Raw genomic sequence first — 22,292 nt, forward strand, 5'->3', positions numbered from 1 at the left:
ACTAGTCTGTGGATGAAAAAAGAGTTATAATTTTTCGAAGGAAAAAACTAAAACGGCAAAATAACATTGTCTGAGTCCTCAAGGCCAAAATGGGCTGAGTCCTTAAAGAAGAACTCCAGAATATAAAAATTGTCCCCCATACTGCCGGCAGTTAAAAAATAAAGCTGTACATACCTTCCTCCGCTCCCTCGGGGCCTTCAGTAACCGTCTCCGATCTCCGCCGGGATCCTCTTCCTGGTTGCCGGTGGTCGGAGAGTTTTACTGCGCTCAGCCAATCACCAGCCGCAGTGACATCCGACTCGGCCGGCGATAGGCTGATTTTTGTGTCCTGAAGCATTCTTACACTGCCGCTCAGCCTATCGCTGGCCGAGTCGGACTTCATTGCAGCTGGTGATTGGCTGAGCGCAGTAAGACTCTCAGACCACCGGCAACCAGGAAGAGGATCACGGTGGAGACCGGAGATGGTTACTGGAGGCCCCGGGGGAGCGGAGGAAGGTATGTACATCTTTATTTTTTTTACTGCCGGCAGTATGGGGGACAATTTTTATATTCTGGAGTTCTCCTTTAAGGGGTTAAGCATACTATTTTCGTACAAAAAGTTAGATTTTATTTAAATAAGTAGAATGAAACATAAAAATTATCATCTTTTTTCGTGACATATTCTACTTTGACATAGTGGCACATTTTCGTTGTTACTTGTATCCTTTCTTGGTGGAAAATCCCAACATTTCATGAAAATTTTTAAAAATTAGCACTTCTCTAACTTTGAAACTCTCTGCTTGTAAGGAAAATGGATATTCCAAATACATTTTATATTGATTCACAAATACAATATGTCTACTTTATGTTGGCATCATAAAGTTGACATATTTTTACTTTTTGACAACATTATTGGGCTTCAAAGTATAGCAGCAATTTTCAAAATTTTCAAGGAAATTTCAAAATCTTACATTTTCAGGGACTAGTTAAGTTTTAAGTATATTTGAGGGGCCTTTCTGTGAGAAATTCCCCATAAATGACCCCATCATAGAAACTACACCCCTCAAAGTTGTGTTTCACAATAATAGCAGCAAAGTGGAGGAGAAAAATGAAAATGATGAATGAATTTGCTGTCATGGTTTTTGGGGGCCCTGTTGCATTTAGGAAGCCCAAAGTTTAGCAGCAATTTTCAAATTTTTCCCAATATTTTTCAGGGACTAGTTCAGTTTTGAAGTGGATTTAAAGAGCCTTCATATTAGAAATACCCCATAAATGACCCCATTATAGAAACTGCACCCCTCAAAGTATTCAAAATGACATTCAGAAAGTGTGTTAATCCTTTAGGTGTTTCACAGGAATAGCAGCAACGGGAAGGAGAAAATTCAAAACCTTCATTTTTTACACTCGCATGTTCTTGTAGACCCAGTTTTTGAATTTTTACAAGGGGCAAAAGGAGAGATATTTTCCTAAAATGTGTAACCCCATTTCTCTCCAGTAAGGAAATACCTCATATGTGTATGTCAAGTGCTCTGTGGGTGCACTAGAGGGCCCAGAAGGGAAGGAGCGACAATGGGATTTTGGAGAGTGAGTTTTTCTGAAATGGTTTTTGTGGGGGCATGTCACATTTAGGAAGCCCCTATGGTGCCAGAACAGCAAAATAACCCCCACATGGCATACTATTTTGGAAACTGCATCCCTCAAGGAACGGAACAAGGGTTATAGTGAACCTTAACACCTCACAGGAGTTTGACGACTTTGCGTTGAAGTTGGACGTGAAAACGGAAAATTAGATTAACACTAAAATTATGGTGTTACTCAAAATTTTTCATTTTCACATGGTGTAAGAGGAGAAATGGACCACAAAATTTGAAGCCCAATTTCTCCCGATTAAGAAAATGCCCCATATGTGGATGTTAAGTGCTCTGCTGGCGCACTACAGGTCTCAGAACAGAAGCAGCACCATTGGTCTTTTGTAGAGAGAATTTTGCTGAAATTGAAGTCGGGGGCCATGTGCATTTTCAAACTTCCCATGATGCCAGAACAGCAGAAACCCACCACGTGACACCATTTTAGAAACTAGACCCCTCCAGGAATGTAACAAGGGTTACAGTGAGTACTTACACCTCACAGGTTTTTTGAACAGTGGGCCGTAAAAGTGAAAATTTTTATTTTTAACACTAAAATGATGGTGTTACTCCAAATTTTTCATTTTCACATGGTGTAATAGGAGAAAATGGATGCCAAAATTTGAAGCCCAATTTCTTCCGATTAAGAAAATGTCCCATATGTGGATGTTAAGTGCTCTGCTGGCGCACTACAGGTCTCAGAACAGAAGGAGCGACATTGGCCTTTTGTAGAGAGAATTTTGCTGAAATTGAAGTCGGGGGCTATGTGCATTTTCAAACCTCCCATGATGCCAGAACAGCAGAAACCCCCCACATGTGACACCATTTTTGAAACTAGACCCCTCCAGGAACGTAACAAGGGTTACTTACACCTCACAGGTTTTTTGAACAGGGGCCGTAAAAGTGAAAAATTGGATTTTTAATACTAAATTAGTTTCACAAGTAGTAAGAGAAAAAAAGCTCCACAAAATTTGTTGTCCAATTTCTCCAGAATAAGGATATACCCCATATATTGCAGTAAAGCACTATGCGGGTGCAAAACAGGAATTAGGAGTGAGACAGCACCAATGAGATTTGAGGCCTAAAGTGGTGCTTTGCACTGCAATGGTTTAGGTTCTGGCATCTAAGAAAAAAAAAAAAAAAAAAAAAGAAGCCGGCAAGTGACCACAATTTTGAAACTACACCCCTCAAGGAAGGTAACAAGGGGTACAGTGAGTACTTGTACCTCACAGGTTTTTTGAACAGTGTCCTGCAAAATGAAAAATTTTATTTTTTTACAGTAAAATGCTAGAGGTTACCCAATTTTTAACATTTTCCCAAGGGATAATTGGAGAAATTTTGGAGGGTTTTTTCTCCTGACTATGGAAACACATCCACATATGGGGTAACGTGCTGGGCGGGCGCACAACAAGGCTCAGAAGTCATAGAGGTCTGATTGCATTTGAGGCCTATGGCATATCAGTAGCTGACGGTTACATTCAGAGAAAGATACAAAAATGAAACACCCACATGTGACACCATTACAGAAAGTACCCCCCCTGAGGAATGGGTACAGGGCTAAAGAGGACATGGGTGTTTTTCTAAATATATTTTCCAGGAATGGATGAAGGGTAGCTTTAGAAAATTGCAATTTTCAACCTATGCTCTGCTTCATCTTTTTGGGAACAACTAACATGTGACTCCAAATTGTCGCTTGGAAATATGACAGAGCTCATGAGCAAGAACTCCGCATTTGAGGCCGATGTTTCTTACGGACCTAACAGTTACATACATTCAGGGGAAAATACAAGAAAAGCATACCCACATGTGAGCCTATTACTAACAGTGCACCCCCCCCAGGGAAGGTGTGGGGGGGGGGGCAATGAAAATTGCAATTTTAGTACTGATATGCCAATTATATTCCCAGAATGATGACCCAGAGTATAGTCGAAAGTAAAAATTATGCCCGCCAAAAACCCTATGCTCTGAATGATCATTCTGGGAATGGGATGTGTGTGGCCACCCCTAAACTGTTACCTCAAATGGGCACCCCGCTCAGGTAGGGAGAAAGTGCTGCGTATTTGAGACAACTGCAAACCCCCAATGCTGTTGACTCTGTGTCCCATGACCCATTTTTTTTTTTTGGGGGGGGGAGATATCAGGGGTACTGGGAAAGAGGTTTAGGAAAAAAAAATTGGGGTGTTTGATTTGGAAGATAATGTACTCTGGACTGGTACATTTGAGTCTAATTCAGGGGAATTAAAATTAGGGAAAAGGATTAAAAATGTAGTGCTCCATTAAAGTGTGATACTCCCTGAAGAAGTTTTTAATGCAAAGGCCAGGGTGGTCGGGGCAAGTGTCACACTGAGTTGTGGTGTCCTTCCGAATCCCCCTCCTGTAACACACACTGCAATTTTTCTGGGATCGTCCCTTCTTTCCAATGTGGGGGACCTCACCTGGAAAGTGTTGGCCGGGGACGATCCGGGGGCCCACAGTTCCAAAGGTGCTCTTAGCCACTCATTGGCTGCCACCAAAGATGAGGGCCTTTAGAACTACCTCGGGAAACTGCAGGAATGTCCCTGTTTTGCCAGTGTACTAGGACAGTACAAAAGAGTTCTACATGGCAACCTGTACCATGTAGACCACAACTTTTTTGTACCATGTCCGTGTTTTCCGCATGGCATCATATGGCTTGAGGACTTGATCAGAAAGATCAACTCCCCCCCATATACATATTGTAGTCCAGAATACAATTGGGCTTGAGGACCTGTCCCCCGATACCTCGCACAGGGACAGGGGTGCTGCCCCTTCCCATGAATTGTGGTGAGCAAAGGCACATCCATCTTGGTCTTTTACCTGACCAGCAACAGGTTTTCATGGGAAAAGGCATGGGACTCAGTCCGGGGGATAGGAGCATGTAGTGGATGGGTCAGAAGGCCTCTTTGATTCTTTCGTACTGTCCCATAAACGACCATGGATCTAGTGGCAAGGGATGTGAAGAGAGGGATACTAGTATAAAAGTTATCCACGTAAAGGTGGTAACCTTTATCTAGCACTGGGTGCAAAAGGCCCCAAACGATTTCCCCCCTAACACCCAGAGTGGATAGTCGAGTTGTATTAGATTTTTTTTTACTGGGTGGTAAGCAGTCTAGCTGGGACAGTTCACTAGCCTTCTTATGGGAAAAATCAATACTTTTTAGGGTAATGTTTGGCGCGGAATCTGGCTTTCAGGATATTACTTTGTTCCTGAAAGTCAGACACCGAAGAGCAATTTCGCCTGAGCCTCTTAAACTGACCTAAAGGTATATTGGTGATCCATTTTTTGTAGTGTGCACTTCTAAATTTAAGGTAGCTGTTACTATTAACTGTTTTAACCCTTTAAGGATGCCGGGCGTATCCATAAGCCCCGTTTTAACCCCTTAAGGACCACGTGTTTTTCCGCTTTTGCACTTTCGTTTATTTCCCCTCACATTTTAAAAATCATAACCCTTTCAATTTTGCACCTAAAAATCCAAATGATGACTTATTTTTTGCGCCACCAATTCTACTTTGCAGTGACATCAGTCATTTTACCCAAAAATCTACGTCGAAACGGAAAAAAAATAATTGTGCGACGAAATTGAAGAAAAAATGCCATTTTGTAATTTTAGGGGCTTCCGTTTTTACGCAGTACATTTTTCGGTAAAAATGACACGTTATCTTTATTCTGTAGGTCCATACGGTTAAAATGATACCCTACTTATATAGGTTTGATTTTGTCGTACTTCTGGAAAAAAATCATAACTACATGCAGAAAAATGTATACGTTTAAAATTGTCATATTCTGACCCCTATAACTTTTTTATTTTTCTACATATGGGGCAGTATGGGGGCTCATTTTATGTGCCGTGATCTGAAGTTTTTCGTGGAGCCATTTTTGTATTGATTGGACTTTTTGATTGCTTTTTATTCATTTTTTTATGATATAAAAAGCGACCAAAAATACGTTATTTTGGACTTTGAAATTTTTTGTGCGTACGCCATTGACCGTGTGGTTTAATTAATTATATATTATTATAGTTCAGACATTTACGCACGCGGCGATACCACATATGTTTACCGTATTTATCGGCGTATAACACGCACTTTTTAGGCTAAAATTTTTTGCCTAAAGTCCAGGAAAGGCAGGGGGAGCAGCTGCTGTCGGCCCTTTTCACCCCCTGGTTATCGGCGCCGCTGCCCGTTCTGTCCCCCTGACTATCGGTGCCGGCGCCGATAGCCAGGGAGAGAGAAGCGGCGCCGACAGCCAGGCCTCCGCGCTGCTCCAGGCCTCCGTCGTGCGTCCCCGGCGTCATTGCTATGCGCTGAACGGCGCGGCGCATGACGTCAGAGCGCCGCGCCGTGCATAGCAACGACGCTGAGGACGCACAACGGAGGCCTGGAGCAGCGCGGACCCGACTCAGGTAATTATGCCACCGGGGTTGGGGGGAGGCAACGGGGCAGTGGCGCCGGCAATGGGTGCCGCTGCCCCTTCTCTCCCCCTGGCTGTCGGCGCCGCTTCTCTCCCCCTGGCTATCGGTAACCAGGGGGTGAAAAGGGCCGAGAGCAGCGCTCTAGACCCCAGGAAAGGCAGGGGGAGAGAAGCGGGCAGCGACGGCCTCTCTCCCCCTGCCTTTCCTGGGAGTATATCGGGGTATACACGCACACACACGCACCCTCATTTTATCATGGATATTTGGGTAAAAAACTTTTTTTACCCAAATATCCTTGGTAAAATGAGGGTGCGTGTTATAGGCCGGTGCGTGGTATACCCCGATAAATACGGTATATTTATTTACATGGTGTTTTTTTTTTATGGGAAAAGGGGGGTGATTTGAACTTTTATTAAGGAAAAGGTTAAATCACATTTCTTAACTTTTTTTTACACTTTTTTTTTGCAGTGTTATAGGTCCCATAGGGACCTATAACACTGCACACACCGATCTTATACCCTGTTCACTGCAAAGCCATAGCTTTGCTGTGATCAGGGTTATCGGCGGTCGATTGCTCAAGCCTGAATCTCAGGCTTGGAGCAATCAATCGCCGAGGGGACATGCCGGAGGCAGGTAAGAGGACCTCCACTCATGTCCCAGCTGATCGGGACACCGCATTTTCACTGCGGTGGTCCCAATCAGCCCTGCTGAGCAGCCGGGAAGGTTTTACTTTCGGTTTAGACGCGGCGTTCAACTTTGAACGCCGCGTCTAAAGGGTTAATAGCGCGCGGCACCTCGATCACTGCCGCACGCTATTAGCCCCGGGTCCCGGCATCAGATACATGCTGGGACCGACCCGATATGACGCGGGGTCACCGCGTGACCCCGCGTTATATCGCGGGAGCCGGTCAAGGACGTAAATATACGTCCTTGGTCGTTAAGGGGTTAAAGTCCTAAAGGATTGAGGGTGTATGGGTACGCCCGTGGGAACTAGCCATTAGCCGGTCGGGGACCGGACCAGGATGCCTGCTGAAATCATTCAGCAGGCAGCCCGGCACATTGCCGAGGGGGGTCCTGAGGATCACCATGGAATCCTTCCCAATTAAGACATTTCTTAACTCTAATTCTAAATTTGTTATATACCTATTACAATACTCCTCTGGCCTACAATATTTTGGGCGTACTATCCAATGTTTAAAGGATAGAGTAAGTAAACACAGGAGCAACACTAAGTTAGGATTTTTGCTGCACAGTGTCTCTAAACATTTAGTAGAGGTTCACAACTCCGATTTTGGGGTTATCACGATCACCCCCATTGAAGAGATACCCAAAGAGAATTACCAGTGGTTCTCCATGTTAAAAAGAAGGGAGAACTACTGGATTTACAAATTATGCATTTTAATGCCTCTGGGTCTCAATGAAATGACCGAGAGCTCCCTGTAAGACTAGTTTATACAGCTATAACATTATATCAATTTGATGTTTTATTATTACAGCATTATGGTTATTTTATCGTGTGAATAATTTCATTCACGTACAGTACAGACCAAAAGTTTGGACACACCTTCTCATTCAGAGTTTTCTTTATTTTCAGGACTATGAAAATTGTAGATTCACACTGAAGGCATCAAAACTATGAATTAACTTAAATTAAAATTTAATTAAATTATGTGAAATTATATACATAACAAAAAAGTCTGAAACAACTGAAAATATGTCATATTCTAGGTTCTTCAAAGTAGCCACCTTTTGCTTTGATTACTGCTTTGCACATTCATTCTCTTGATGAGCTTCAAGAGGTAGTTACCTGAAATGGTCTTCCAACAGTCTTGAAGGAGTTCCCAGAGATGCTTAGCACTTTTTGTCCGTTTTGCCTTCACTCTGTTGTCCAGCTCACCCCAAACCATCTCAATTGGGATCAGGTCCTGCGACTGTGGAGGCCAGGTCATCTGGCACAGCACCCTATCACTCTCCTTCTTGGTCAAATAGCCCTTACCCAGCCTGGAGGTGTTTTTGGGGTCATTGTCCTGTTGAAAAATAAATGATGGTCCGACTAAACGCAAACCGGATGGAATAGCATGCCGCTGCAAGATGCTGTGGTAGACATGCTGGTTCAGTATGCCTTTAATTTTGAATAAATCATCACACCTCCTCCTCCACACCAGCACACCTGTGAAGTGAAAACCATTTCAGGTGACTACCTCTTGAAGCTCAACAAGAGAATGACAAGAGTGTGCAAAGCAGTAATCAAAGCAAAAGGTGGCTACTTTAAAGAACCTACAATATGACATATTTTCAGTTGTTTCACACTTTTTTGTTATGTACCGTATTTATTGGCGTATAACACGCATTTTTAGGCAAAAATTTTTAGCCTAAAGTCTATCTGTGTGTTATACGCCGATAAGCCGCTGCAGTTCAATTATTTAAAGTGGGCGTCACTCGTCATTGCACCGTGCAGCGCATAGCAATGAAGCAAGGGACGCCACACCGGAGGCCAGAAGCAGCGCGGACCCGACCCCGGCAACAGGTAATTATACAACCGGGGATGGGGGAGGCAACGGGGCAGCGGCGCTGGCAATGGGTGCCGATGCCCCTTCTCTCCCCCTGACTATCGGCGCTGCTGCCTCATTGCCGGCGCCGCTTCTCTCCCCCTGACTATCAGCACTGGAAATGGCGCAGCGGCACTGATAGCCAGGGGGAGAGAAGGGGCAGCGGCGCCGATAGCAGGGGGAGAGAAGCGGCAGCAGGGCTCTAGACCCCAGGAAAGGCAGGGGGAGAGAAGCGAGCAGCGACGGCCTCTCTCCCCCTGCCTTTCCTGGGGGCTTCTGCGGGGTCAAAAACAGTGTATCGGGGTATACACATGCACACACACACCCTCATTTTACCAAGGATATTTGGGTAAAAAACTTTTTTTACCCAAATATCCTTGGTAAAATGAGGGTGCGTGTTATAGGCCTGTGTGTGGTATACCCCGATATATACGGTATATAATTCCACATGTGTTAATTCATAGTTTTAATGCCTTCAGTGTCATGAAAATAAAGAAAACTCTGAATGAGAAGGTGTGTAAAAACTTTTGGTCTGTACTGTAGATATATATTTTTATGCCATTATTTTACATATCGTTATTTTACATACTTTCATGCTATCATGCAATTTTATTGCGTTCCTTTAATGTCCTCTCATCATCATTTTTTCCACTCCAGATTATTAATTGGATTGCGGCTTGGGTATATATATATATATATATATATATATATATATATATATATATATATACTTATATATATGATACGGCTACTCTAATAATACTCTACTACTATATATATATATATATATATATATATATATATATAATATGAACTAATACGGCTACTCAAATTTACTATATATATATATATATATATATATATATATATATATATATATATATATATATATATATAGTAAATTTGAGTAGCCGTATTAGTCCAGTGATGCAAATCATAAAATGTTGCAGTATCTTGTAATACCTTTTTTTATTGGACTAACAGCATTTTGTAGAGACAAGCTTTCGGGATTCCTCACTTGATAAAGGGAGGCATCCCGAAAGCTTGTCTCTACAAAATACTGTTAGTCCAATAAAAAAGGTATTACAAGATACTGCAACATTTTATGAAATATATATATATATATATATATATATATATATATCATAAATATATATATATATATATATATCATAAATATATATATATATATATATATATATATATATATATATACACATATACACACACAACGTATTTATCGGCGTATAACATGCACTGGCGTATAACACGCACCCCCATTTTAACAGGGAAATTTACCGTAAGTAAAAAAAATAAAATGTAAAATAAATGACTTGGACTAAATGCCACATCATCCCCCCAAATTTGTTTTCTTCTGCACTTCAGTTTGGTTCCGTCCCCTCCAGTGCCACATCATTCCTTCCCTTTTATCAGTCCCTGTGCCACATTTACCCCTCTCATCGCCACCCCCCATGTCTCATCATCCCCCCATGTCTCATCATTTGCCCTGTCATAGACCACCACTAGCCATAAAGACATTAAGCATTTAATTTCCCCCTGTCTCATCATCCCCCAACCCCCCAACCTGTCTCATCATTCCCCCCCATCATTCCCCCCTCATCATTTCCCCGTCTCATCATCCCCCACCCTGTCTCATCATGTCCCCCATCATTCCCCCCTCATCATCCCCCACCCTGTCTCATCATGTCCCCCATCATTCCCCCCTCATCATCCCCCCACCCTTTCTCATCATGTCCCCCATCATTCCCCCCTCATCATCCCCCCACCCTTTCTCATCATGTGCCCCATCATTCTCCCCTCATCATCCCCTACCCGGTTGAAGACCACTGTATGCTATTTTTCCCCTCCCTCATCATTCCCCCTTTCCCCTGCTTTTCATAGTTTTTTTTTTCCTTACCTGGCTGCGCTTCGGCTGTCTTGTGCGCTGCGGTCAGGGAAGCAGATGAGTGACGTCCTCTCCCGGCTCCTCTGTGCGGCATCAGGGATGTCACTTTTCGGCGGGGACTACAGGAAATGAAAAGTGACGTCACTGATGCCGCATAGAGAAGCTGGGAGAGGACGTCACTCATCTGCTTCACCGACCCCAGCCCGCAAGACACGCCGCCTGACCTGCCGAAGCGCAGCCAGGTAAGGAAACTAAAAAAAACTATCAAAAGCAGGGAAAAGGGGGAATGATGAGGGAGGTAAGAAAAATGAAAAGTAAAACTGCCACTTGTTTTCTCACGCACTATCCACAGGTACTGGTGGATAGTGCGGGAGACGCTGATTAAAAGGTAGGGCAGATCTGGACAAGGTAGGGCTCATTTTAATCGGCATCTCCCGCATCAACCAGTACCTGTGGATAGTGCGGGAGAAAACAAGTGACAGTTTTCCAGAGCGGGGAGGAGACGCCGCTGGTCACTGATTTAAAGTGGCCGCGGCCGTGCTGCTAATACTCAACAAGCAGACGCTGCTGCGGCCGCTTTAAATCAGTGACCAGAAGATTTATCGGTGTATAACACGCAGGCAGGCTTTTTGCCTTAAATTTAAGTTTTAAAAGTGTGTGTTATATGCCGATAAATACGGTATATACGTATATATATATATATATATATATATATATATATAAAGCATATATATATATAGTTTTTATAGTATATTTATATGTGCACCTTTATCCCTACAAACTTTATCCTTATATGCCTAGTTACCCCCCTTCCTTGTGTATTTATAAATTGTTTATGAATTGTTTATACCTCTCTCCCTTTACATATAACGTATTACTTATACATCTGATGCTGCTGCTACCATATATACTGCTGCTACTTCTGAGGCTGCTATTATATACTGCTGCTATCTTTGGTCTAAGCATATATTATATATATTCTTTCTGTCCGTGTGAAGCTGCTATTTGAGTCCCTGCTAATTTTAGCCCCGTTTTTAATTTTCTATGTCTGAGGCTGCTATTCTCTATTATATAGCATACACTATATGTTTCATTGCTATATCGCTTTAAATCCTCTAATGATTTTTTTATATTGTCACCACCTCATGCCCCTTAGACAAACTGTTTTAAAGACCCCTTACTATTCCGTATTATGCGTTATACCTGTTGGTGATATACTAGTACCGAAATGTCGTATCATAATATTCACATACTGTCTCCATTCATGTCTTTCTATACAGGAACATTGTCAGTGGCTGGAATAGGTCACGTGACTCCGCCCCTTAACAACGCATGGCAAGTAACCAATAGGCCGCCGAAGCTCTCTACACCATGAGTGCGTCTCACATCTGTGATTGGCTGGGACTCGTCACGTGACCCACAGCCCTGACGATACGTCCCCAGCAACCCAGCTTTTGTTTATACAGTATTGGAGAACTGCCGCATGAGCTCTGACATCACTGTTTGTTTACATTATGTGCATGGCAAGCCTCACTTTCATGCACTACTACTGGTGCATGTGAACAGGGCTTGCTCTGACCTCTAGTCACGCACACTGTGGGCGATCCGATCTAGTCACCCAGCGCTGCGGGCGATCCGATCGTTCATTTAAATCGCGAACCGCCGCAGATGCCGGGATCTGTATTGATCCCGGCACCTGAGGGGTTAATGGCGGACGCCCGCGAGATCGCGGGCATCAGCCATTGCCAGCGGGTCCCTGGCTGCAATCAGCAGCCGGGATCAGCCGCGCATGACACGGGCATCGCTCCGATGCCCGCGGTTATGCTTAGGACGTAAATGTACGTCCTGGTGCGTTAAGTACCACCTCACCAGGACGTACATTTACGTCCTGCGTCCTTAAGGGGTTAAGGTCTTTGGGTTTGGAAACTTTGTTTGTAACTGGATTGAACAATGGCTCATGGATCGTTCCCAGAGAGTGGTGGTCAATGATTCTTACTCTGAATGGTCCCCGGTTATTAGTGGTGTACCCCAAGGTTCAGTACTGGGCCCGCTGTTGTTTAATTTATTTATCAATTATATAGAGGATGGCATTAACAGCTCTGTTTCTATCTTTGCAGATGACACCAAGTCTTGTAGCACGCTACAGTCTGTAGAGGATGTGTATAGGTTACAAGATGACTTGGATAGATTAAGTGTCTGGGCATCCACTTGGCAAATGAGGTTCAATGTGGATAAATGTAAAGTTAGATTAAAGTGTGAGTGTTAGTGTAAAAATGTAAAGTGAGGTTCAATGTGGATAAATGTAACATGCATGTGTCGTACGTCTTAGGGGGATTAAACTGGCAGAGTCACTGGTAGAGAAGGATCTGGGTTTTCAGCAACCCATCTGCCATCACAGACTACAGAAAAGCATGCAATGTCAGGCTGCTGCTTCCAAAGCCGGCAGGATATTGTCATGTATAAAAAGAGGCATGGACTCGAGGAACAGGGACATAATACTCCCCCTTTATAAAGCATTGGTACGGCCTCACCTGGAATTTTCTGTTCAGTTTTGGGCACCAGTCCATAAAAGGGACACTGTGGAGCTGGAAAGGGTGCAGAGACGCGCGACTAAACTAATTTGGGGCATGGAACATGTTAGTTATGAGGAGCGATTAAGGGAGTTACAATTGTTTAGTCTTGAGAAGAGACGTTTAAGGGGGGGTAGGATAAATGTATATAAGTATATTAATGGCCCATACAAAAAATATGGAGAAAAACTGTTCCAGGTTAAACCCCCCCCCCCCAAAGGACGAGGGGGCACTCCCTCCGTCTGGAGAAGAAAAGGTTTAGTCTCAAGGGGCGACACGCCTTCTTTACCATAAGAACTGTGAACTTATGGAACAGTCTACCTCAGGAACTGGTCACAGCAGGAAAATTAAAAACAGCTTTAAACAGGGTTAGATACATTCCTGGAACAAAATAACATTAATGCTTATGAAGAAATATAAAATCCCATCCCTTCCCCAATAACGCGCCACACCCCTACCCTTCAATTCCCTGGTTGAACTTGATGGACGTATATCTTTTTTCAACCGTACTAACTATGTAACTATGTATGTACAGGTTACACTTATCAGAGGGAGACAATACTCTACACTATGCTTACAACTGTATTAGGCTGGGTCCACACTACGTTTTGTCCCATACGGGAGCGCATACGGCAGGGGGGAGCTAAAACCTCGCGCTCCCGTATGTGACCGTATGCGCTCCCGTATGCCATTCACTTCAATGAGCCGACCGGAGTGAAACGTTCGGTCCGGTCGGCTCATTTTTGCGCCGTATGCGCTTTTACAACCGGACCTAAAACCGTGGTTGACCACGGTTTTAGGTCCGGTTGTAAAAGCGCATACGGCGCAAAAATGAGCCGACCGGACCGAACGTTTCACTCCGGTCGGCTCATTGAAGTGAATGGCATACGGGAGCGCATACGGTCACATACGGGAGCGCAAGGTTTTAGCTCCCTCCTGCCGTATGCGCTCCCGTATGGGACAAAACGTAGTGTGGACCCAGCCTTAGGCTACAAAACCAGGTGTGTCGTTTTGGCTGGCCTTTCAGAGTAACTAGTTTAACAATCATTTTTATTAAAATTTTAGTACAAACAAGGCAATATACAAGCAATATCGTAAGAGGAACGCTTCTCTATGAATGATGGCATACACATATGTCATTAACAAATAAACATACACGAGCACACTTTTAACATGACTATGAACATACATGAGTCTACCATTGAGCGTTCACCCATCAATAATACTTAAGCTCGGAAGTGAACACTTGTGATATGTGTACACCTCCCATGAATGTTTGTTGTATTACCTGATAAACAGTTAAACAAAACATATCCATAGATGGACTAACATAACCAATGAAATTAAAGGAAAATTAAAGAAACTTAAAAATATAAGGTATGTTGTCTTCCCATTGAGTATTGTTTATCATATGATACAATATTGTCCCCAGTATACGTAAGTTATTTCAACTGACTAACTAATGAGTACAAATTGGTATAGATGTCGAGTAGAAATATTTCCATGTGTTTCACAGTACATTCTAGAACTCTAGTTAAACGAGAATAGTCATGGGGGTTTATATAGTCTTATCCAAGAATCCCATAATAAAGTGCATTTCTCTCTCTTGCCTTTTTTGCCCAGCCAGGACCAATTCAAAAGTATAATTATTTAATAGGGCATTTATTAGTTCTCCGATATGGGGAACATCCTTCGTTTTCCATTTGGAGGCTATCAATGATCTAAACATCAGACAAATATGAACAATTGGTATTTGAACATTCTTTGGAAAATGATCTATGCCTATAAGTAGTAAAAGTAGTTCATCATTAATTTGGGAATTTTGTGGGAGCAATTTGAACAACATTTTTTTAACATCTGATATAAAGTGGGATATAATAGGACATGTAAGAAAAATGTGCTTTAAGGAACCTTGTTCTCCACAATCCCTCCAACACATGGGAGAAATATGAGGGAGTATTAGTGACAGTTTTTTGGGGGTATGGTACCATCTATTTACAACCTTACAGTGGTGTTCCCACATGTTTGCACATGCAGTCGCTCTTTTTACTATTGTGAGTGAACTATACCATGCTGTCTCAGAAATGTTTATTGCCATGTCAGATTCCCATTTTATCATGTTAGAATTCTTTTGTGTCCATTTATCTTCATTAAAATAGACATAAAAGTTTCTCAAACCTTTTTTAATTTCTTTTTCCGGTTCTTGTAACCAGGCATGTAAACATTTTGGTATCTCTATATATGATTCAGGAAATTTTGATATATGTTTAAGTAATATGTCATGGAATTTTTTATCATTGTCAGTCAATTTGTAATGCAATTTTAATTCGTCAAATTATATTATTTCACCATTTTTAATTAAATCAGCCACATAGATGAGTCCCAAGTCTTTCCATTTATCAAGGGATATTTTTGGTAGAAATGGCAGGAGAGATAACAGTGGAATAGGACAAATTATTGTGCCTTCTATTTTATCTATAGTTATCATCTTTGAGCCCCATACTTTGCTCGCTGGCACCACCGTTGGTGGAAATCTAGGTTTAGTGAGCTTTTGGGTTCGCGAAGTGTTTAGTAGAATATCTCTCCAATCAGTGACGCCCGCCATTGAAGATTCTAATTTGGCCCATGGCTTTTATTTTTCTGGGGAAATCAACCATTCCAGTGACTGTTTAATAATGATGGCTGTGTAATAGGCATGGTAATTCGGTAAACTCATGCCGCCATGCCGAAACGATTTTTGCAGAGATGTTAGTGACACCCTCGGTTTCGAGTGTCCCCAGATAAAGGAGGTCATCCGTTTGTTAAGTGTATGTATTGTTTTTAATGGTATGTGTACCGGAAGGGAACGCATTATGTACAAGATTCTAGGCATAATGAACATTTTATATATTATCGATCGTCCCATCCAGCTCCATTCTCCTTTTCCATAATTATCCAGATAAGTTTGGAGTTCAGTTTTCAGAATTAAGAAGTTTGTTTTGACGATATTAGGGACACTTTTTTTTCAGTATTATTCCCAAGTATTTCATTTTGGGTGGATCCCAATTATACATGAAACGCTCACCCAATTCATCTTTAACTTGTTGGTCTATATGTATACTCAATATATTTGATTTGGGTTCGTTTATTTTATAGTATGTGAGTGTACTAAATCTATTGAGTAATTTTTGTACCCATGGAAGAGAATTCAGGGGATCAGATAAAGATAGAATTATGTCATCTGCGTATAGACCCAATTTTATGGATATCTTTATGTATTTGAATACCTTTGATTAAATGGTTATCCCTTATTTGTTTAGCTAGTGGTTCAAGAGAGATTAGGAATAGTAGGGAGGACAGCGGACATCCCTGTCTCGTCCCATTTGTAATGTTAAAGGGAATTGATAGGATGCCATTTACTAGTGCCGAAGCACTTGGTTCACTGTATAAAGCAAAAACAGATTGAATGAGTTCTTCTGGGAAGCCAAACAATCTCATTGTTTTAGAAGCGTACCCCCAATGTATCCTGTCAAACGCCTTTTCCGCGTCTAGTGAAACAAAAATAGATGGTAACTTAGTTTTATTTGACCAATGGATCAGGTTCAATATCTTTCTGACACCATCATTAGCCTGTCGATTAGACATAAAGCCTACTTGATCTCCGTGAATGATGTATCCAAGGACTGCGGATATTCTATTAGCTAATTTCTTGGCATAAAGTTTTATATCATTATTCAATAAGGAAATGGGTCTAGGCCCTTATGACTTTAACAGGAATAAAATCATATACCAAATAGGTGTATGTAGAGGTTACAATTATGACATTACACATCAGTAACCCCACCCACTGTAGCACAGCTGAGCAATATGTGCTGTTCACAATAATTATAAAACTATAATTCCCTGCAGCCCTGTGGAGAATGATCTCCTTCCCACTCCTTGGTTGCTCCACCCATTGAAGCAGACAGTTTACCTTTCAACAACTGATTAGTGATCTAATGTTTCAGACTGCACTGCAACCTGAAAAAAACTGAGACAACATTAATTTAAAAGAAAATAAAAAAAGGAAAATGCTGCAAAAAATAACATCAGGGCAATTATCACAAAAAAAAGTGCCAGACCAGCTATCAAACACAGGTACAGACACTGTATTATGAACTACACTACATTTACAGCCCCTGTAGCATAGTAAAATAAAAGGGATATTCCAGGATTATTTTTTTTAACTTGTAGGGTGGTCAGGATGACACACAGGTCTGCTTATACAATAATATAATTGTAGTGACTTACTGCATTAATTCAAATATGGACTATTGAATCCCCTCTCTAAACACATTTCCCTGCCAACTCAGCTATCTGTGTAAACCAATTTGCCTCTGTATGATATATACAGAGTTTCTCACAGTAAACTGCCTGCGAAAACTTCTTCAAGTGACGATCCCACAATTTTGAAATTTGGGCTCACCCCCGCTAGCGGCACCGACGATCGGCGGCTCCTGGACCATGCCGCAACCTATATGAAGCGCTACTTAGAGTCGTGCCTGCCATAAAATGAGAATGATGGGGCTGGGGGAGAATGTGTGTAAGTGGGTAAGTAACTGGCTCAGTGATAGGAAATAGAGGGTGGTTATTAATGGTACTTATTCTGATTGGGTGACTGCTACTAGTGGGGTACCACAGGGGTCAGTCTTGGGTCCTGTTCTGTATAATATATTTATTAATGACCTTGTAGAGGGGTTGAATAGTAAAGTAGCAATCTTTGCAGATGATACTAAACTCTGTAAAGCTGTAAACACTTTAGAGGACAGTGCACTGTTACAAATAGATCTGGATAGGTTGGAGGTTTGGGCTGGGAAGTGGCAGATGAGGTTCAACACTGATAAATGTTAGGTAATGCACATGGGGAGGAAAAATCCTGGCTGGGATTATGTATTAAATTGGAGAACACTTGGGACGACTGACATGAAAAAGGACTTAGGAGTCTTAGTTAATAGTAAATTTAGCTGTAGTGACCAGTGTCAGGCAGCTGCTGCCAAGGCTAATAAAATCATGGGGTGCATCAATAGGGACATAGATGCCCAAGACAAGGAAATAATTCTACCACTGTACAAATCACTAGTCAAACCACACATAGAATACTGTGTACAGTACTGGGCACCAGTGTACAAGAAAGATATGGTGGAGCTGGAGAGGGTTCAAAGACGGGCAACCAGAGTAATACGCGGAATGGGAGGACTACAGTACCCAGAAAGATTATCAAAATTGGGGTTATTTAGTTTAGAAAAAAGAAGGCTTAGGGGAGACCTAATAACTATGTATAAATATATCAGGGGACAGTACAGAGATCTCTCCCATGATCTATTTATACCCATGACTGTATCTATAACAAGGGGGCATCCTCTACGTCTAGAGGAAAGAAGGTTTCTACACCAGCACAGACGGGGGTTCTTTACTGTAAGAGCAGTGAGACTGTGGAATTCTCTGCCTGAGGAGGTGGTCATGGGGAACTCTGTAAAAGAGAGAATGGATGCATTCTTGGAGAGTAATAACATCGCTGGTTACGTATACTAGATATATAGGGACAGAACGTTGATCCAGGGATTTATTCTGACTGCCATATTTGAAGTCGGGAAGGAATTTTTACCTCTAGTATGAGGGTTTTTTGCCTTCCTCTGGATCAACTCAACTCAGTAGGGACTCATTAGGGATATAGGTTGAACTTGATGGACTCTGGTCTTTTTTCAACCTCATGAACTATGTATGTTATTATGTTACTATTTGCATGACATAATAAGGTGAGGGGTATTCCTGCTTTTTTACACACCTTTACCATCTAAAACTTAGTACACTATCAGAGCGCCATATTCTCTGTCTCCTTTTCACCCCATATTCCATGTATGCAGATGTGGGACAAATAAAAACTACAGATAAGTTTTAGGGTGGAAACATGGAGATGTGAAAAAAAAAAAAAAAAAAAAAAAAAAAAAATATATATATATATATATATATATATATATATATATATATATATACACACACACATATTAAAACAAAACAAAAAATATTACATTTGTGCTGACCTGTAGAACAAATTTAGCATGTCAGAGTTACCATGGAGTGAGTTTAGAAAAAATGGTGTCAGTAAAAAATACAACTTGTCCTGTAAAAAGCAAGCCCTCACACGATTCTGTCAGTGAAAAAAGAAAACTGCTTTGGGTCTTTGAGGAGAAAAATAAATGTCATGCTCAATGAAGCACTACTAAATGCTAAACGGCTGTGTCCTCTGGTCAGCTGTACACCCCTGCATTTGACACAGGTGTCCCCCCTGTACTTTTGCATGTTATTCCAATAAAGACCAGTGTGTGTCTAATGGTGAGTGCTTATTTTTGTTTTCTTACATAAAGATTGTGCTATCATAACTTACTGTAACCAGAGCACCACAGGGCATTGTTTGTAGCAACAGACTGCTCCGAGCTGGAATTACCTGGTGTCTGGGTTGTGGTAGGGCAAGACTGAATTTCTCAATGTGTGGATTAATGTAAATTGAATTTGCAGCAACTGAAAAGCATTGCCAAGAAAGTAAAAAATACAAGGGTATTACCATGAAACCAAGGGGCAATGTGTCCTGTGACCTTTTCCAAACCGGCACGTCGTGGAATCTGTTCTTCTTTAAACCAACGAACAATGACATCTTTGGATATTGGACGAGTTGGTCTTTCCCATATTTTTCTAGTAAATAGAGAATTTGAAAATGGGTAAATTGTGATCTGGAATACAAACTGTCAGTTTATCAGCACCTCTAACATCTGTTAAGTAGACTGCAAAGATTTATATTGGAGCCTAAGCCCAGTCACTTCATTGGAGCTTCTTACTATTAGACACATTGGGAGTTATTTATTAATTGTGTCAGTTTGTAATTTTCATATTGTGTGATTTCTGTCTGAGTGAAACTCATCTTATTTATTATTGTGTCTCGCTGTCTCTGTGTATCTCTATTGAAGCATTGTAGCCACATTTCTGACATACATAACAAGATTCATCTTTACCTTACAAATAGAACTTGAAGATAAAAAATAAACATGGAGGCCAGTGTGACTAGGTGTGAAGACTAAAGAAACACAGCAGTATTTTAAAGATTTCCAGTTCAGCAATTTCATGTTTTGGGTAGAAAGGTTCTCACACAGAAAAAAACTAAAATATTATTGAGGACTTATGTTTTACTCTGTGATTCAGGCTCCAATCATGGTTCACCACTTATGCCAAGTTTACACTGCACTTTTGTCTCCATTTCAATGTTACAGTTTGTTTAGTTTTGCTGTATACAAAGGTAGAAAGCTACACTAGTATATTAGCTACTTCCCAAGCGACAAATTATGATTTTTTGGGCTTAAATGGCTCTATCACAAAAACATTTTTGTTCAATTCAATAGATCGCTCTAAAATAAGTATATTTCTAAATACATTCAATTATTTTTTTCATTAATTTAACTTAGAAATTGCTTGTATAAAAGTGGCCACTAGGGGTCCTAATAAAAGAGGCCCACGCTGACCTCTGGCCGTCACTATGTGAAAACAGACGGTGGCAACAGTCCTGGCCCCTGTCGGAATACAGGAAGTGAGGGCGGGCTTTAGAAGGCTCTGCGCTCCTGGTGTGAGGTGGAAATTTGTGCCCCATGCAGACTTGCATCCGCTCCTCCCCTCAGCTCTCTGAAGATTTCTGAAGCTAGAGCTGGGGGGAGGGCAGAGCGAAGGTAGAGCAGGGGGAAAGAGGAGGTGCACGGAGAAAGAAGAAAGAGAAGGGGAGAAAGGATGTACAGGACTCCTCATCTCCCCTCCCCCTGCATGCAGGTCTGCACAGAGAAGAGACACAGAGTAGGGGAGAGAGGATGTACACGCCCCCCTCATCTCCTCACTGAGCTCTGCCTGTGTCCACTGAACGGGAGGAAGACAAAGTGCAGGGGCTGGGGAATAAATCTCGGACTGGGGATGACTTCTATGTGTGAAGGGGGGGGGGGCTCCTGAAAGACACATACTGGGAGTTGTAGTCCCTGTTATGTGTGTGTGTGTGTATGCTAGTGTTTCCCAACCAGGGAAGGCTGAGAGTTGTAGTTCTGCAACACCTGGAGGCACCCTGGTTGGGAAACATTAGCATACACACACATAACGGACTACAACTCCCAGCATGTGTCATGTAGGAGTCTTCAGTCTGTGGTATAACGCCAGCAGCTGCCTCAGTAGTCTCCTGGGGGTTGTAGTTCACCAACACCTCTATTTTCTCTCAGAAGTCTCCTGGGAGTTGTAGTTCACCACACCTCTACAGGGCATACACCAGCACCCTGGTTGGGAAACACTAGCATATACACACACATAACAGGGACTGCAACTCACAGCATGTGTCATTCAGAAGTCTTCAGTCTGTGGTATAACAGCAGTAGCGGACGCAAGTCTGCACGGAGTGCAAATTTCCACCACACACCGGGCACCATGCTGCAGCTGCTCGTCCGTCGCAGGTAGTGTCTGGGGCTAAAGCTCTATCCCAGGCAGAGTACACGACTGGCTGTGATTTGTAGTCCCATTATGCAATATGTAAGAGGAGCAGAGGATTATATACATTATCCTCTGCTCCTCTTTCATATTGCATAAGATATTGTGTGTGGGGGACTATAAATCCCAGCCAGCCATGCAATATGTAAGAGGATCAGAGGTTGAGGAGATCCAGAGAGGAAAGGGTTACAGAGCAGCCTACAGTGATTGGCTGACTGCCAAGCTCCCTCCCAGACTCAGTGACATACAGTGAAGGCAGAAGTTTAGTCATGTAGAGTGAGGGCAGAAGAGGGACCCCCCCCCTGCCTGAGAGAAGATGGGAAACCAGACTGCAACTGATGTAAGCTGTTTTTATTAGAAGTATAGGGGCTAAACACATAAAACTTAGATGTACATGATCAGGGTGAGGTACTGAGTAAAACATAACAGTTTTTAATTATTTGGGGGAGATGATAGGTACGCTTTAAGTTTTCTTCCTCCTCACCAATTGTTTTTCATTACATTACAGCTTATTGTTTGCTTTTACTGGCACCCTTTATATTACAAAGCCAGAAGAAATTATTTGTAGGGAAACTATGCCATAAATAAAAAAAATATTCTATAAATATAGAATTGTGCAATTGTTTTCACCATATGGCGAAACTGACATGCTAAATTTAATCGAAATAAATTTAATGCAAATTATATTTTAAAAAATAATGGCCAATTTC

General features: G+C 41.9%; 1 protein-coding gene across 1 annotated transcript in view; it reads right to left on the minus strand.

The window, feature by feature from the left end:
- The window catches only part of SH2D4B (SH2 domain containing 4B), a 574,201-nt gene that overhangs the window by 181,707 nt on the left and 370,202 nt on the right, over positions 1-22,292 (minus strand). The window contains exon 6 of the mRNA XM_056529781.1: positions 19,640-19,767. Coding sequence (XP_056385756.1) covers positions 19,640-19,767 — 128 coding nt within the window. The remainder of the gene's footprint in view (positions 1-19,639; positions 19,768-22,292) is intronic.

Source organism: Hyla sarda, chromosome 7 (assembly GCF_029499605.1).
Source record: "Hyla sarda isolate aHylSar1 chromosome 7, aHylSar1.hap1, whole genome shotgun sequence".
Classification (NCBI taxonomy): domain Eukaryota; kingdom Metazoa; phylum Chordata; class Amphibia; order Anura; family Hylidae; genus Hyla; species Hyla sarda.